A 13,882-nucleotide genomic window follows, 5' to 3' on the forward strand; every position below is an offset into this window, starting at 1 on the left:
GACTTTATTTTCATTTATGCCAGGGGTTTGAGTTAAGTCGTCAGTTGTCAGGGGTAGAAAGTTTGTGTAATTCTGCGCAGGGCTTACTGCACATTCGTCTAGAAACTAATGGTTTACTACAAAGGCACATGGGACGTACATTTATATACACCCTGTTTAAAAAGCTGACCACATCCTGGCATAAGAAAAGTGCTGTCAGATCAACAGATTCAGCTCACCACTGTCTACACAAAGGTATAAAGTAGTAATAACTGTCAGGCAGGCGTATATGAAACTCTCGAAGGAGCTAAAGAATGGATCATGTGCTTGTTAATTCCTAGAACAGTTTTCCTGATCTGATTTTTAGAGTTTCCTAATAAAGAAGAGAGCGCCTTATTCCCAGGAGCAATTGGCGCAATCGTGCTGTTGTGTAGGCCTACGGGATACTTACTTGTTGAAAACAAAGAAAAGCATGACTGCATCGTGATTGACCAAAAGAGGTTTTAGGGCCATAAATTTTATTTTCTTAGAAAAGTAGTGTAAATGCTGTTTACCAAAATGTATTGCTCTTACTTTTTTTACAGAACTTGTTTGATCTCTCCACCTACGTCAGGGTAGTGGGGAAAGTTCTGAGTTTTTGAAAGTGATGGCTTTCAGGAGCTGTGCTTGTAAAAACCGTACTTCCCAAGTCCATCTGCCGTGTTGATTTTTTTTGCAGCATTGCATTCGTCTGCAGTGATGACATTCTAGGTGATATATCTGCTTCCAGAGACTTCTTAAAATTTAGCCTTTTATGTGTCAACATTTCCATTGCCTCATGCGAATCAGGATGAGTTGTACCATCGTATTTAGTTGGGGAGAACCGATCTGACATTTCTTTCAATATCTGAAGCGATCTTTACTTTAAGGGTAAGAGAGATGATTTCAGTATTGGTAATGGGATTAAATAGTAGACCTTTTGTCTCTGACAGAAGAAATAGCTGAGTTATTCAGTAATCAGAGTACAGCAGAAAACGTAAACTGCATGCTCTTGCTTTGTCTTCATTGGCATGCATGAAAAGCCATGTTCAGTTACCCCACCTGAGGAGATAAATGAGCATAAAAAGAAGTGCTGTTAAGTGCTGGCTGCATACCTGCAAATGAATGATTTTTCATGTTTGCATCTCTGGTTAGGTTTTTTTTGCTGTTAGGTTTCCTGCTGGTTATCATATGGTGAAACTTGATTGTGATATTTCAAAATCTGCCGCCTTTATGCCTATTATCATCTAAAATCTGGGGGAATTAAAAGGTCTGAGCTCTAGATGGCTTTGTATTTTGAGCCCACTTTTCGACAGTACGAGCTGTTTGGAAATTCATTTGCTCGTTGTGCTCTGTAGGTGTTTTATTGAGTCCTGCTGCATTTGCAGTTAATGTGAGGAAAGTTATTTCCAGCTGTTGGGGTAGCTTAGCATCAATGACCAGGTCAGATCAGCCCACCTCCCTGGCCCAGGGGCCCTTTGGTAGTTGCCAGTATCAGATACTTCAAAGGAGAATTAATAGCTATATGCTCTGGGGCTTGTATATTATTATTTTTAAAAGACGTTAGTTGGTGTAAACATGAATTCGGTAAGGCTGTATAGGGAGCTGAATAAAAATGACAGATAATATTTCTATCAAAGCAGCCAAGTTGGCAAAGTATGGAGAGCACTTTGATTCAGGCCGTTGGCCAACTTCTGCAGAGCAATGTTTTCTTACTCATCCAGGTAGAATTCTTGTGGGTAAGCATGGGAGAACTGAACAGAAAGCCAGAAAAGAAGCTGCTTCAATAAACTTTTTTTTAAATTTCTATTTTTAACCTTTCTTTCGAAAACCACTGTGCTATAAAAGATAGATCTTGAGAAAAGACTGAACCGGTGGGCCACGGGTTCTCTGGGATGCTTGAATTACAGCCCTTGTTTTGTATTTTTCTGACATACTAAGAGGTGGTTTTTATTTTGTTTTGTTTTGTTTTTCTTTTCTTCTTCCAGGTGAGGATGATGAAGATTCAAACCTGCTAATTCTCAGCTACCCACAGTACTGTCGATACCGTTCCATGTTAAAGCGCATTCAGGACAAGCCTTCTTCGATACTAACAGACCAGTTTGTTTTAGCCTTGGGCGGCATTGCAGTAACAAGCAAGAATCCCCAAATCTTCTACTGTCGGGATACATTCGATCATCCTACTCTAATAGAAAATGAAAGTATATGTGATGAGTTTGGTAAGTCACGTTACAGCTATTTTCTTTTTTTCACAAGTAAAGACATTTCTCTTCTTTTTAAGTGTCTACTGATTTCCAAGGGGAAGGTGTGATTCCTTTGAAGTGAACCAATGCTATTTATGTTTGAAACGTTGAGAGCCAAGTGTGCTCTTTCTTCTGTGAGACTGAAGGCTTCTAGCCACTAGTGATCTCAGTATTGCAACTTGAGTTTATCGCAATCAATGATAACGTTACATGGGTGTAGCACAGTTACTCGGTATGAGTGAAAGGGTCTCTTGTTTGGATTTGAAATTTATCTACCTTAACCATTCGCCTGTAGCCTGTGTCTTTCCAGAAGGTTTACAAAGCATGATGTGGTTTGTTTTTTTTTTAAGTCATTGTTGGTGCAGTATGCTAACTAATGCAAAATAGGAGACTCCCTGCGCGTCCCATTGCCGTTGCACCCATCAACTGTGCGTATGCTCCCAGGGCCTTCAACAAATGTCAGCTGCAGCTGATGTGTTCCTGGCCTTCCTAGAACATGGGCTTTTTCAGCAAGGGCTTTGCCAGTGCTAGGAGCTTGATTTTACAAGTGCAGAGGCACTTCTGGGAGGTGACCCCTTAATTCAAAGGGTGTAGAGAATACTCTGCAGCTCCAAAGCAGTATGTGGCCCCTTACAGCTGGGAGAGAGGGCTGCAAGATTTGACTCCTGATAGCTGCCAGGTGATTTCACACCTTTTTTTTTGTGTCAGATGAACCTAAGGGCAGCGGATGTGCTGCTGAATGTGTGGCAGAATGTACATTGTGTACATGCCCAGGGTAACTCCAGTAATGGGTCCGGTGTAATTTCTTTAGCAGTGTACCTATGCTGTGAGAATTAAGTTTTATTACCCATATCACCAGATGGATGAGCGCTGCACCTAACGCTAGCAAAGTCCGTTTGCATAGCGGTGGGTACACCTTTGCTGTGCGAGACCCCTGCATCTCTGCAAGGAAACTCTTGTGGTCTCTTAGAGAATTTCTGATTATGCATTTAACATATAATAATGGGAGAGAGAGGGAAGGGGTTCCGTGATGCTTGTGATGGGAGAATCATCTCCCCCTTTTTCCTAACTCAAGCACGCTGGCTTTGAGCTGGGCGCCCAGTCCAGGCCATGTTTTGTAGAGAGAGAAACACCAACCCAACTGGTGGCACTGGGGCATTTTGTGAGGTAGTGTGGGACTGCTGCTCTGCTGCCGCACCAGTTGGCTCCTGGCAGGCAGGAGAGATCCTTCCTCACATGCTGTCACCGCTGGAGCACGTTACTGCAGTGAATAGTTTTAGTTCTGTGATGTAAAGCTTTTCCAGGATCGGGCCCAACTGTCAAGTCCGCTCACACTCACACAAAACATTACAGGCTTTGAAAGAACTATGAATAAAAGTGTTGGTTGCTCTTAGGGGATGGGGGTGGTGAAAAAATGAATGAAATGCCCTGGAAGTTTGGTCCAATAAGACAATAGTATCACGTTGATTTTTATTTACTCTGAGCTCCAGCTCAGAATATAAAGTTCAGTTTTAATTGACTATCCTTCTTATATGGGAAAGGTTATTTTAGGCTTGAAGGCGTTTGATGAGCGTGCCATCTGCTTTCTGTGGAGTATTTTATTCAGGGTCATTCCTTGATTACAGGTTTGTTGTAATAGTTGGATCCATAATGTAAGTGTATCATGGAATATTAGTAATAGATGAATCAAAGAGATGTGGAGTGATGCAGAAACTACGCTTAGTGAACCATAGCAAGTGCTTTGTTCAGTCTCTGAAAGCTAACTATGCCATTCTCTTGACCTTTGCGAGGCAATTATCTTATTATCAAACCAGAGCCACAGAAATCTTAGCCATAGAAATTAATAATGTGTATTTAAAATTTAGTTCACTTTAAGAAGCAGATTTTTTTAAATGCCTATAAATACAAAAAAATACTACTCTTTAAAAGTATTTCTTATGAAAATAATGATGTGGTAAAATTTGCAAGCCCTGCTGTGTTAGGAGGAAAAAACTGGCCAATGTATGGTTCCATTTCTGTATTGCAAAATGTATGGTGTCGATTATACTACCTTTGTTGAAGGCAACAGGCAAAGTGCTATTTTATCCTTTTCTTTGCTGGCAGGACAATAAAATGTACAACACTTCGTTATACAAACAGTTTACATTGATATCATGTAGATTGATGTCACATGTGGAAAGTGATGACTGCTAAAGCTAAACAGAGGCAGGGTGGTACAGTAGATAAATGGATTACTCTAAGGCACTGGTATTTATCAGTCAAATCTGAGGGGAGACCAGATTACAGAAATGTGACTAAAATTCTTAAAAGGTGTCTATAAGGATATCCAGACACGTTTAATTTGAATGGCTTGACTATTTCTTACCTTGCAAATGAGAGAAGCGTGCAGAAGGAACAAGACAGGAACACGTGTATTTCCCCATCACCTGAAATTCTCCAAACTCAAAAGCAAGTACAAAATTTGGGAAATACAGTCTACTAATGTCTTTCTGTGAGAAGTGCTGGCTTCTGATACGGATGCCAGGTCGTCTTCAGAAACGTTGCTGCTGGGGAAGGTGTTACATGTTCTCTGAGTGTTGGAGTACTGTGCGACAGATACAGCACATCACAAGTGAGACACAAGAAACACCTTTACAAAGAGCCCCATTCACCGCAGCGTGTAAGCTGTTGTCCTTGTTAGGCAGTTTTAGTGGAGAAAAATGGGGGTTTTTTTTCCAGGAAGTATTCTCTTTAACTAAAAACATTTTGTTCAGCTCTGACTCCATCTCATCCACCCCATTTTCTCCCCCATTCTGTGGAGATTAACAAAAAATAAATAAGGCAGGAAATGAGGAAGAAAAAATAAGTTTTGTTGACAATAAATAACCTTTTTTTGGTGTGGGATTTTTTTCTTTTTTAAGTAGAAAAGATATGTAGATGCTGTCTGTCAGCTCCTGCAGATGTGGCTGGAAGAGATGCTTTGATGCTTCAGGCAGTCCCATGTGGATGGCCTCTGTATTTCCATAGAGCTTCTGTAAGGGTTAGGCTGCAGCAAGCTTCCCCTTCAGCTTCAGCGTGGGCTACCACAGCCAGTACCTGTGGCTGACGCTACGGCTCCCTGTGTCTGCGTCCGTCCTGCTGTGCACTGCTGGATGGCACGTGCCCGAGTGGTTTGGGCAGGAATATTCAGGACCGGTTTTCTCGCTTCTCCTCTGACTTGATTTCAGCGTGCCACAGCGTCCCACCAAGGAGGCCCCAGAGATGTGGGCTGCCGAGGAGTCGGCTCAGCAGCTGGAAGGCTCAAACATTTGCATCTCTTTCTTTGCAGCCTGCCAGGGAGAGACTTGCTCTCCATTTACAGAGGAAAGACTGCTGAGAGTGGGAAGCCTCCCGCTCCCATTCTTGTTGATAGAACTACTGATTAGTTAATCTAACTGCCTTGGAGTGTTCCCTTCTAGAGTGCAAATGGGCTCAAAAGCTTGCTTGTGTTCAGAAAGCAGAAGACATAAGCTGTGCTTGGATGTCTCGATAGCCAAAGTTCATGGATATGACTGCAGTCAGACTGTGTACCTCTTCCCCTCCTAATGCAAGAGCAATTAGAAGTCCTCACCAGAATTAAATGGTCCAGGTGGATAATGAAATGCTGGTGTTGCTGGCTAGGAACAAGAAATCCGAGATTTTGAACCTGCACAGGAGGCTGGAGTGGAGTTGTCCATGGTTGAGGTGAAGCACAAAGGCTTGAGCCCTGCCTGGCGGTGCCACCAGCCCGTGCCAGCTTGCAGGTGGCACTGAGCGAGGGCCACGGGCAGACCCAGGGCTGGCCCCGGGCAGCAGTGGCAACGGAGTCCCTGCCGCAGCCCCACGAGCTGTGTCTGCCTGCCTGAGGGAGGGACCGGGCAGACACAGGCAGGGTGAGCAGACGGGATCAGTTCTCTTTGTGGCCTCCTTTTATTTCTCTGCGCAGGCTGGAGTTCACCTACGCATTCCTTTATCTAACTGCCTCTATTAATTGGCATGTGGAAAAAAACAAAACCCTATTTCCTCATTCCCCTGCTTCCTTAAAATAAAAATAATATGTACCAGCTGAACAATTCATTTCTCTTCAACTCAAGATCATTGGTAAAGACATTTTTCAAAATCCTTTTCATTTATCAGCCTCTGGGTTTACTGTTATTCAATAACTTTTGTAAATGCATATAATTTACTGGCATTTGTTATGTGGTCATATATGAGAGAAGGAATGAAAAAATAGGGGTCCTAATGTTTTTATTATAGACTGAAGAGATCTAATTGGAGGCAAAGCTCCTGTGCAGTGTCCAGTAGGTGGATTTGAGGGTCACTGTGCAGAAATCAGTGTGCAGTTGTTGCTAGAGGAGCACACATCCTCTGCGTTTCCTTGTTTGAAGGAGGTGATTTGGCCTTCTACCAGACTCGTGCCTACTCCACCGCATGGAGTGACTTCCAGGGCACACGCATGAGCATGGATCCTGTCGCTGCCCAGTTGTGGGCTGCATTGGCGAATGCACGTGGGCCCCTACGTGCAGGTAGCGCACGGATGTGTCTGGCAGCATGACCTCCGCCTTCTCCAGGCTTGGGGACTCCAGGGCGGCAGGAACAGACGCACAGCCTAGAAGCAGGAGGGTCAGGTGCTTGGGTGATGGTGGATTTCTACAGCTCCACTGGCTTCCCCAGGTGAAAATCTCACACACAAAGATTTGTCATGGTGCTTTGCGGGATAAACATTAGAAATTCTGCCTGCTAAAGATGAACCAGAAGGCTCGCTTTCATTTTGTGAGCATGGGGTTGCTTGTTCTATAAACAGGAGTGTGAGAGAAAACTGAGCACCTTATTTCTTCTCAATTTTTAAAATCTATTTGGTAAATTTTAAATCATTCTGGATTATTTTTATAGCATGCTGGGTCCAATATGCCATTAAACAATCTGTTTGGTCCCTGAGGTAGTATAAACACTTGTTCACCCCCAAAAGAAGGTTAAAAGTTTAATTTTTGCATGTAAAGGCCAATTTTTTATAAAACATTTCATACCAAAAAGTGAGAACACTACATCCTGCTGTGGTAGTAATATAATTTTTTCTCTGAAAAATGAAACTTCTTTATTTTACCAGAACAAGCAATACAGAGGGGAAACTGCTTATTGAAAAAAATGATGTGTAAAGGGCATTGCAGTCCCCACTTCCCTTCTCTCCCCTTGCTCCCCCAAAAACTTAACAATACATCACTTGCGTTGGGAAAAATCATCTACATTGAAACCAAAACAAACCCCAACACCTTCAACAACTCGGATCTCCCTGTGAAACAATGCGGAAAGCAGATTCTCTCACTTCCAGGGCTGGCTAGGGAGTGGTTAGGAGTGAGGGATGACTTGCCCGTCCTCCCAGCCTTTGGGGATTCTGAGCCAAGGATTTCAGAAGGACTTACCTTCCTTCTTGACATGGACCAGGGAAGCCATGGCAGAACATCATGGAACTTTTTAGGGATAGGTCATGTGCCAGAAGAAACGTGTAGGATGAAAGCTGATGTCTTCGGGGTATAGAGTGGTACCTTTACTCCTGGTATAGCTGAAATTTGGTCTTTGCTTTCATTATACATCTCAGTTTACAGAAGTTTGTGACTCACAGAGAAAATCAGTTGTTTAGGGGAAAAACATAACAAAACAAAACCTTGGCAGGGAATGAGATTTAAAAAAAAAAAAAAGAATGTTTCCAGTCTAAATGAAATACAGTTTTTCTGTTGGTGACTTTATTTGTGTGAGTCAAAGTCAGCTTTTCTTTTTAAACCAGCTCTAGTACAAAAATTGTACTTAGGCCTGAAAGGGTGTTTTTTAATGTTTTTCAGCTGACGTAAAGTATCAGCATTATTGCTATTGACTCTCTTGGCTACCTGCAGGATAATTTATGTCAGTGAAATTCAGAAAACCCTGAAGTTTACAGATAGATGCTTCAGGCTCCTTCGTTTTAACACAAATGTGATGTTAGAGCGGGATCAGTGTTAGTGCTCCTCTGCAAAGACTAGAACGCTGAAGCATTTAGAAATGCAATAGGAAGAGTATGGAGGCTTTTTATTAGCGTGAATACTGGGACCTCCTTAGATGGAGCTTTACGGTGGCATCTCCAACAGTCTGAAAAATATGCAAATCTTTTCCAAGGTCCTGGGCAGGGTGGCTTAGCTAAATATTTCAATTTTTAACTCTCTCAAAACAAAAACAGGACATAGCTGGAGGGGAAGTAACGATTAATGCATAATAGTGCTATATACAATATAGATAAATGTACATTTCCTCTTCCCTCCCACCCCACCTCTGCAAACATAAGCTTTTAGCTTGAAAAAGCAAATCTGGAAATGTTCTGCATTCTGGTCAGACTTCTTTCTTATTTTGTTAATTCAACTGTAGAGTAAGATATTAATGATCCCCAGATGTTGTTTATAATGATTGATTTTTCAGTTGTGAAAAAAATACTTGCAGTTTTTTAAACAATTGATATTTTTCTAGTGTGCTCTGCAGCATTTGAATAAAATGTCTGAAGGCAGAGCTGTTTATGTGCCCAACATAATTGCTTCTGTTAAGTGATTTCTTCATTCTTAACATTTTTAGCTCTAATTGCTTTTTCCCCATACATCTAAAAATAAATATTTGCAAGTTTTGCATTCTGTCACTCATTGAAATGCATAAAATATTTGTATACTCAAAGCAAAAAGGCACTGATAAGGGGTCACATTCTGTCTCTCTTAGCGGTGTAAATCCAAAATAACTCGATCCACTTCAGTGGCTGTTACTCAAGATTTTTCCCAGTTAACCAAGGGCAGAATCTCACCCAATGTTAACAGCAAGCTGTTAAGTGAACATAAGTAATGTGTGGTAAAGTAAGATAAAATACCTTCCTGTCTGCAAGAACTTCAATAGAAACAAATGCTGTTAGCTTCTACTTTTTTTTTTCTAGTACATTTTCACTAGCAGCCATAGCTGTAACCAGGATAAATATTAAGATACGTTATTTTCACTTTATAATCAAAACTCCTTTATTGCTGATTTCATTTGAGGTTGCCTGTTGCCACTGCCTTGAGGAAGGCAGCAGATGCTGAGCGGAGAGGTGGGTGCTGCCTGGAAAGCTGCTTCTGCCCGTTTCCTCCGGCCCCTCGGCATCACTTCTCGGCCAGGCTGGTGGTGGCTGTCTGTCCTGCACGGAGTAGCGGGGTAGCTGCCCATAAGCTCGCAGCAGCCGGCCGGCACCACTCACGAGAGGAAGGCGAGGGTGCTTGGGGAATCAGTATGGCTCCTTACTTCTTTGGGTGCCCTGGGCCAGCAGTCTGGGAGAGAGAAGGGCTTATGCCATGAGCGCGCGGTGCCGCGTGTCTGCCATGCTCCCTGGCTCTGCGTGGCCGCGACGCGGCTGCTCGAGGAAGCATCAGGGCTGTGAACCGTGGGGTGGCCAGTACAGCTCCCTGCTGGGACAGCCCAGGTTTGGGGCTCTCACGGGACAGGAGACACCCTCCCTCCTGCGAGCGCCTGTGGCAGAGCCAAGAGCCTGGGTGTGCCCACTTCCAGTCTGGCGCTTTTAACTTCTTCTCCTCTTTCATTTTTAATTGAAGAGTGAATACGTGGCGGTATTGTGGAGTTTGCATGTTTTATCAGCCAGAGTTTGGCAGAGAATTAACGTGCAGTTCCAGCAAACGAAGGGTTAGCAAGTGAGCTGTTCTTCTGTGCCTGATAAATGTAACTTATCACATGGGCTTTGTCATCTATTACACACGCGTGTTTTATTGGTGTCCATTCACTAAATGTAGACATAAATGACTAATTCCTCCTAAAGAAGATTTCCACTCGATGGCTAGTTTTAGGATTCAGCTATCAAAATCACTTTTTGTCATTATAGCAAAAAGTAAGCCAAGCTGCGTTCATGGTGAGCGTGAGCCATGTCCATCGTACATGTTCTCATTTCTAGAGCCATCTTTTTCTTTTTTTTTTCCAATATGCCTTCATTAGAGCATCCTCGTTTGAACATTCCCCTGGTTTTGGTGCCTCCCTTGGACCACCAGCCCTGCCCAGACTCTTGAGCTTTGTCTCGGGAGAGCTTTCAGTCCACCGGTGTCCCAAGCCTCGCGAGCAGCGTCCCCAAGGTGCCGGGGCTCAGTGCGGCCGGGAGCAGGGGAGACCTTCGCAGCCAGGGAAGGGCCCCCGTTCCCGTGCCCGTACAATGGAAAAGAGAAGTGGTTTATGTCAGAATATGGTCACATTCTTCTGATTAAACCCACTCAAAAAAGACAACATTGTAATATTTTCCAATGACTGTTTATCATGAATTACGTCAGCCTTAGTTTAAATTGCTATTATTTCTCCTTAATGCTTCTTGGTGCCTGCATAATTTACAGCATTGGCAGCTGCGGGACTATGAAATAACCTTTCACAACCACCATACAATAGTAAAGAACATGAAGTTTTTGTTGTTAATTATTATGGGACTCCTTTAACTTTTTTACAAAGTGACATAAAATATTGTTGAGGTATTTATGGTTAAAGCTACTTTTACATGGATCTATTTTGCTTCTGGCTAGTTCTTAACTAAAGCAGTCATTTGTGGTTATTATGCCTTGGGAGATATTATGTCAGAACTGGTTTAAGAGTATTATTATGTATCACATGTCATATATTACATGTCAGCACTTGAGGCTGTCTTTCAATAAAAACAAATGTAATTTTAGTTAATGGTCTTTTAGGTATAGGCCATTTGTAAACTTACCTGAGTTCATTTGAAGCTATACTAAAAAGCTTTGTTCTCCCGGAGTGCACTTGAGTAATTTCATTTTGGCTTCGGACGGAATTTCCAAAATATTTGTCATTATTTCAATCAGAGGGTGCTGCCTCTAAAAAGCAAATAGTTTCCCAATACCAAGATTAATGTACACATTTTAAGGAGCTGTAACTGTTACTCATTACTTTGTTTACTTTTCCCCCCTTTGGAGCTCACGCTTCCCAGGTTCCCTACTGGTCAGGCTGATAGTAGTATCCCAGGCAACTAAGCCACCTAATGATGATACTTCACTGTGCCGCTTAAATGAATAGCTTATACCTTCTAGATAATCCCTGGGTGAAGGGAAGTATAAATTAAAGGTTGCAGGCGAGTCTTAGGTCTCCTTGAAGTTTGATTTCAGATCTGGAAAATGCAAACTTACACAAAGCAAACTTCAAATTAATGTCATTCCCCTTGGTTCCAAATACTATGCATATTTTCCAGTACTTACTTATTTAAAGCAAGAAATGAAGCATATAGGGTGTGCCAGAAAGTTTACAAAGAATGAAAACACATAAATGACTCATGTGAACTTTTTCTGATTTTTTTCCTTAATGTGTAATTAGTTAATTACTGCTGGGCAAAAAAAAAAAGGCATGATTTCTCTTCCCCCCCCCCCCCCGCCATGTTTGAGCACCATAAAAATGATCTCTATTTGTCTCTAGTTACATTTTTCTCCATGGGACTACTGATTTTGGTGCCTCTATTGTAGGGAACAGAAACCCTGCTGGGCAAAAAATCAGTCTCTATCCCCCCACAAATGCTCAGGCTGAAGATTTGAAGATGCAAACGTGAAATTAAAACAAGCAAGCAAAGAGCAGGGTGAGCTTTCTGTGTGATGCAAAGTTAGAATTTAATAAGAGGAACATAAAATGGAGCTAAACTTGCCTGGATGCCGCAAGATTTTTTGATATTAGGCAGCACGCTTGATTTCCCTGGAAATGAGTGAGCAATCTGAATTTAGAGTTGTTTGGCAGGGGGAGGGGGTGTTTCGTTCTCTTTTTTTAATCAAAGGCATTTCACAAGCCGATTGCAAGTGAAAGGGGAATCCATCATTACGTAAGAATGTAGCAAACTTTTCCATTTAATGAATGAATATTAGGTATTTCGGGAGCAGATAAAAGATGGTAAAAGAGGGAGACAGAGCTGATGTCTTAGAGATTTTAATAAAGATTGAAGTTAGTAGTGAAAAGGTCAAAGTGCCATTTGTTGAGCCCCTGCTTCTGGCGTGGTTTCAAAGCTCCCAGTGCTGACTGGGGGGCTGTGATGTGTGTTAATGAACAGTTGTGGCACTTAACTGAGATCATGGGTTGGTCACATGAATATATATAAAAGATATGAGTGAAGATTTTTTTTTTTTCCTCCTCCTCTTTTTGCTGCAGTTTGGCTATTGGAAGGACTAAACAATTAAAATAAATGTTTGAAATGTTTGAACACCACATTAAGTCCCCTAGTCTGTAAGGAAAATGAGCTATGAATAATAGAATACTGCTCTAGTTAAATATAGTTATTCAAAATTGTTTTTAGCTACAGATGTTATGCCATTTTAGAAACTTAGACTAAATAATGTCAGATCTTGTTTGCTTTTTTAGTATGTTATTCATTTATTGGGAAATTCAAAATTTAAAACAGCTGGGAAAGGGTTTGGTGTTCACTAAGTAATCTTTAAAATGTGTACATTTCAGACTTACTCTTATAGAGCTGTTTAGAAATGACTGAATTGTATATTATAGTTCTAAAGTTCTGTAAACATGCTCTACCATGTAGACAGGGAAACATGAAATGGGAAAATGAGATAATTCTGGAGCCAAATTTTATGTATTACAGACTTGATAAAACAGCAAATGGCATCTCAATTTAAATAATTTGTAAGTGTCCGGGAACATGTATGGGTGTTATGAACAGTATGTCTAAAATAGCAGCAGAAAATAATGTTCATTCTCCTTTAATTCTCCCTTTGATGTTTATGTCAAAACGAAGGAGTTAATTTATCTAAGAGTTTCACTGCATGAGTTGGACTGTACAAAACCAATCATGTAGAAATAATAGACTACCATTGGAAGTGCTGTACTATTGCAGTTTTAATAGCTCTTCAGTTCTGCTCAACAATTAGTCCATACATTTTATAGCTGTGTCTTTAAGAAACTGGCACACTCAGCAAAATCACAGTAATTGGGAGATGATGCAATGTGGAGAGAAATCAGAGGAAGAAAATTAATTGAAAAATAGTGTTTTGTTCGGGTTTGGATTTGTTTTCTTTTAAAATTTTAAACACTGCAGTAGTAATTAGTGGTGGGTGAGACTTCTGCAGAATTTAAATTCCACGTGGCTGGGTTTTTGTGAATTTGTTTTTAAATCAAATTGCAAAAGAAGCAAAATAGGGCATTGAAATTCTTGCTATAGTTTTCTCTCTCTGAAATCAAGCAAGGGCATTAAGGGTGATCCAGAGGAGGGGTTTTCCCCTCTATTGACACGAGTGCTGTTTGAGTATGTTCTCTTTACCTGTCAGCATCTTCATGAACCGGATCGGACAGATCACGGACAGCACGTGAATTAGTTTATCATTTATGCAAACAAGTAAAGAGACCTCAGCAATCCCTTTTTGCTTGTGTCCACTGGAGAAGGTACCAATGTGTTATGGTGTGAGCATCCCAGTCATAGCCAGTGGATGCTGGTAGTTTATTCGTAGGAGCTTTTTTTTATGCGTAAGTATTGAGTAAGAAGGCAATAAATAAATAAATGTGTTGCTTTTTTTGTAGGTTTATCATTGGCAATTAGGACTTTGTAGTATTTTGTAATTGATTTATTGTCCATTACAGGCCAAAGGCCAGTGAAGCAGTGAGAGTTTACGTTTCAG

General features: G+C 41.4%; 1 protein-coding gene across 4 annotated transcripts in view; it reads left to right on the forward strand.

Moving 5' to 3' along the window:
* ARID5B (AT-rich interaction domain 5B) overlaps positions 1-13,882 on the forward strand; it is a 119,144-nt gene that overhangs the window by 46,442 nt on the left and 58,820 nt on the right. For all 4 annotated transcript variants that reach the window (XM_054832185.1, XM_054832187.1, XM_054832184.1 and 1 more), the window contains one exon: positions 1,986-2,216. In XM_054832185.1, coding sequence (XP_054688160.1) covers positions 1,986-2,216 — 231 coding nt within the window. The remainder of the gene's footprint in view (positions 1-1,985; positions 2,217-13,882) is intronic.

The sequence above is a fragment of the Grus americana genome, chromosome 7 (assembly GCF_028858705.1).
Source record: "Grus americana isolate bGruAme1 chromosome 7, bGruAme1.mat, whole genome shotgun sequence".
NCBI classification, from domain to species: domain Eukaryota; kingdom Metazoa; phylum Chordata; class Aves; order Gruiformes; family Gruidae; genus Grus; species Grus americana.